General features: G+C 32.1%; 1 protein-coding gene across 1 annotated transcript in view; it reads right to left on the minus strand.

The window, feature by feature from the left end:
• Positions 1-2,681, minus strand: part of VAX2 (ventral anterior homeobox 2) — a 236,124-nt gene extending 233,443 nt beyond the window's left edge. The window contains exon 1 of the mRNA XM_053700339.1: positions 2,426-2,681. Within this exon, the coding sequence (XP_053556314.1) occupies positions 2,426-2,681 (256 nt within the window). The remainder of the gene's footprint in view (positions 1-2,425) is intronic.
• Positions 2,682-5,000: the final 2,319 nt, after the last annotated feature.

The following is a 5,000-nucleotide window of genomic DNA, read 5'->3' on the forward strand; positions in this document are numbered from 1 at the left end:
TCCAACTATAGAGACATAGTTATTTTATAAATAGATATGTTTCTATCAACGTAGCTCTCACACCATCAAACAGCTCCAAGTCACCGCCTTATAAAAACAACAATACGGCTGCTATGAACACAATTCACAGGTTAAAAGATAAAGAATATGCAGAAATTTTCTGTATTATAAATTTCAATAATTATTTTTAATTTATGAGTCATATTTGCTGATAATTAAAATCAAGCAACTATATTAAGATAGAAAACTTTTGTGTTTTCTGCTTCTTATTAACTTAAAAAAAGATGAATTGCACAATAAGTCTAAATTTCTGTTATAGAATAAACAGTACGTGCCAGAATCAGTTTAATTTAAAAAAATATATATTATTAATTATAAATATTTATAAATAAAGTTTTTTGTGTTTTTTTAATATCTGCAGAAAATATAAAATATATATTTTTATACTTTTTGGAATAAAATAGTATGTCCTAATGCATACAAAAAATAATAATACAATAAATACATAAACGCTCACTACTTTTTTGACTGCTATTATTTAGATAAACAGTTCAGATTCTATTCTTTAAACTCTGCATAAACACAATGGCCACAGTAATTTATATCATGATCATACACACATAAACACAGGAACATGCAGGGTGACAGGTAAGGAAAAATATTACTATATTTCACCAGTCAGGAAATAAAAATGAAAAAAGTTACTAGCCAAAAAATAAAAAAAATGCTTGTGCTCTTAATGCTGGCAAACATGAAAAGCCAAATCCTGTGTGTGTGTATGTGTATATATATATATATATATATATATATATATATATATATATATATATATACAGACAGACATACACACATGAATGTGTGTATAAATCTGTATATGTGTGTTTATATATATGTTTATATATATAAATATATATATATACACACACACACATATACAGTATATACATATGTGTGTGTATATATATATTCATGTAAATATATAAATGACATTTTACAATCCAGGCTGCATTTGATTCATTTATTAAATAAGTTGTAAAACTAAACATAACTTTAAAATTATGAAATATTTATGACAACACAGGGGGGGAAAAATGAAGTTTTTCAGTAAAGTTCTTTTACAGCCCTTTTACCCGATTGTTTTTTATTTTTATTGACACCTCATTCATAACGTTTATTATCAGTTCGTCTCAAGTTGCATGTCAATAGTAATTTATTTTTTTATTTGGTTCATTGAAACTCACAAACTAACATAATTATATGGGTTTAACTAGATAAGCAAAATAAAAACAATGGGAAAGATGCATGTTTAAGTAAATTCTGTAACATATTCTTGAAAAACATTTCCCATTTAAATATTTTTAAAAAGCAAGCGAAATACTTTTTAGTTTCGTTATTGGTTTTAGCTTGATATTGTTTATATTAAGGGGCCATGTTTTTTTTATTACACTTGCTGCAATAAAGCATCAGTTCATGACTCTACAGTTGATTTGTTTACATTTGCATATGTGTCTAGGAATGGATGTGTGTGAATCCTCACAGACAAGGCCTCGTCCTGCTCGGAGTGTAAATTTATGGAGCAATAAAGTTATGGATTTCTGCATATAAAAAAAAATCTATAGAGATTTTAGAATTTCCACACAAAAAAATACATTGAAGACTTTATCAAGGGAACCTATTGTGACACAAAGCATCTAAATTTATCTTGTGTACGCTATATGCAGCATGTTATATCCTTCAAGCCTCAATGAGCTGATCTGCCCTTTGAGAAAGCTAAATAGGTTTGTTACTAGTAGCGATGTGAACTATATATTGTACACGTAGTTACATAATGCATTTGTAGAACTGGAAGAATGTGCTTGTGTCTCTTGCTATAATGGGGAAGTGAAAGCTGCCTCGTTAGAGCAGTATTATACATATTTCATGTGTTCTATATGCACGTCTTCAGCTAGAGGATACATATCCACAGTATATTGAAGATGACGTAAAAGGAATTACATGGAAGCTGTACAAAACAATACGATGCATTGTGCCATGCTGGAAGGGAACAGTAGCTCCCTGGACTAGTTTCTTTTGGGGTAAAAGCCAATATGTCAAGCATGATGTGGATACAAGGGTAACTGGGATCTCTCTTGCTATTTTCATTATCCTAATCACGTAACTTTCGCATGATCACTGTGACAGGGGGAGATCCTCCAGCAGCTATGAAGCAGCACATCTCCAATACATAATTCTATTGGCTCGTTAATTAAAATGAGTGGTACTCCGCATTAGTGCATCAGAGGGAAAACAGAGGCCCCCACAGCACAATTGGAAGGATAATCTTGTATTATTTTTTGCTCACCCATCTCTCAGAGGCTTCAATTCATCCCTGCTTTTCCCGAGCCATCCCATTTTCTTTATCCCCCTCCCTCTGTTAAATCCTTACCTCTGACCAAGATCCGTCGACAGTAATCAGCTTCTCCCGTGGACTGGCTGTCCTGACCTTCTTCTTTGGAAGAGCCGGGGCTGGAGGTGGAGGTCACAGGAATATCCTTTAGACTGTGGCCTCGTAAAGAACACTCCAGTTCAGTCCTGGTTGTCTTGTCCCTGACTCTCTCTGAACAAGAAGTGGCTGCTTTGCCACAGAGAGGGCTTCTCTCCTCGGACACTCCATCGCCCATAATAGTAGCCTGATCAAACATCAAGAGAAAAACTCCCAAGCTGCCCCCTCTGACCAACAACACTTCCAGAAAAAAACAACAACAAACCACAATTCACTCAGGCAGCAGAAGTCAGCAGCCAAATGCATGTAGGATATGAGAGGTTCCACATAAGTATTCCAGCAAAGGACTTGGCATAGTTGCCATCATGTTTAAAAGCAGGTCCCCTCGGCAAGTCACGGTCTCTCTTTACAGGGACACACAAAGGTATTCCATAAACTGAAAGGTCAGGAATACAAAGAAATTGTCAAGACAGTCAAATGATCAATTTTTGCAAAGGTGCCGATCTATGGTTGAATTTGTTTTTGTCCAGTGAAGTATAAAGCAACATAAAAGAATATAATAAAATATGTTACAATTTTATATATTTAAAAAAAATGCAAACTTTGGCAATTCAAATATTCCCCTTCTCTAAAAACTTCTTCGGGCTTGTCAACCAATATGTGTAGAGTTAAGCGTTTCGGAGATTGATCCTTTCTCTCTGCCATCAAAAGATTTTCTTTTGAAGAACCAGAATCCTCTTTTACATTTTGTCTGACAGGTTGGACTTTGAAATATGATTGTGTGGGTAAAAGATCAATACTACTTAAAAAAATATATATATATATTTTGAAGGGAAGAGGGAGGGGATGGAGGCATGGGAAGGGGGAGTGGGAGGGGACAAGGCGGGGAGATGCCAGATTAGCAAAGCTTCTCTATATGTTTGACTGCCCTCTCTCCCTCCTTCTCTCCTTTTTCTCAGATAAGCTAAAGGGAATACCTTGAGATCACAAGCACACAAATGCTTCAGTACAGAAAGGAGGTAGGTAGGAGGCATTTTTAAATTGAGTCCTTACCACAACGTAATTTCCTGCTTGTCAAATCCCTGCTATTGATTGGTAAACAAAGAATCTATTTAGTGGCAGACACTTGAATTCACAAAGAAAAAAGGGGAGTGGTAGATAGACATTTAACATTTTGGTATTTTAAGGTGTTATTTTACAAGTTTTTTTGTAAAGAACAATAACCAATACATTAATTAAAGTTATTAAAAGGCAGAGTAAAAATTATAATTAGAATCTCAAACAACAGTTCAGAAGCAATGCTTAAAATTCCTTAATGTGGTTGCATGGTATGCAAAGTTTGTTTTAAAATGTACTTGAACTATGTGTACATAGGTTATCAATCTTGATGATGATTTTTACACATGGTGCTGTTCAAAAATGTTCACAGGTTTTTTTTTTTTTTTCAAAGGTTGCTGATAATTATTTATATGACAGTTTTATATAAAGGTGTTCACTTTGACATATGAAAATTGGGGGTTTATTAATGATCATTTGGGAATATTTAAGAAAATGTTGTAGAGTAAATGAAAGCATTTATATATCTTTTTTATTTTTTATGCATTTAATAAATTATGTATAATAGTCTTTGGAATGTAAAAGGAAACAGGTGAGTGCAGTCATCTAATCTCAATCATGAGAATAAAAGGGATAACACAAACTTTTAGTGGATCTTTAGAAACAGCTATGATATAAATGTATATTATATTATAATGTTAAACTCTATATGTAGAATTCACAGAATAAAACCAATTTGTTTTGTTCTGTTTTAAACCAAATAGCTTAAATATGATCCAATTTTATTAATGAGAATGTATTTAACTCTAACTTGCATTTATGTTAAATATTGGTAGTGATTATTTTTTTTAACAAAAATGTTTATGTTTTAATTAATATATTTTTTTCTTTTATTTATTTATTTTTTTGGTTTGCTGTACAGTGGTTCTACATGTGTATGTTTGTTTTCTGTGAAATTCTATGGACTGGTAGGACTGTATCCAAAACTTTAAGTGCTCCATGAATTCTCACATCTTCTGATTCTTTTAAAGCAACTTGATCTCCAGGGGTTTAAATTGTACAAAAGATTTTAATTAAATAAACAGGATCTAAATGAATAAGTCTGTTAATTGGATACGCTTGTCTGACTCCCACTACAGTCAAAGGAAAGGAAACTATAACAAATTAATTGATAAAAACAGAAGAGAAGTAAGACAAAACATTTCAAAATGAAGACAAGAAAAGGAAAATAGAAAAAAAATATTTGCATTTTTATGATGTATATTGCATCAAAAAAAGAAACTTTAGTATTTTATATCCACTTTAATCTTGTGAATTTTAGCCATAAAATAGCAGAATTCTAAAGCTTTATATCAATTTACATAGAAGTGTCAACTCTTTCCTAGAATGGTTACTGAAGTATAGATATCTGTGATATTAAGGCTTAAGGCTTAAAATTGCAAATTATATTAGTTTTTATTAA

The sequence above is a fragment of the Bombina bombina genome, chromosome 2 (genome assembly GCF_027579735.1).
Source record: "Bombina bombina isolate aBomBom1 chromosome 2, aBomBom1.pri, whole genome shotgun sequence".
In the NCBI taxonomy this organism is placed as follows: Eukaryota; Metazoa; Chordata; class Amphibia; order Anura; family Bombinatoridae; genus Bombina; species Bombina bombina.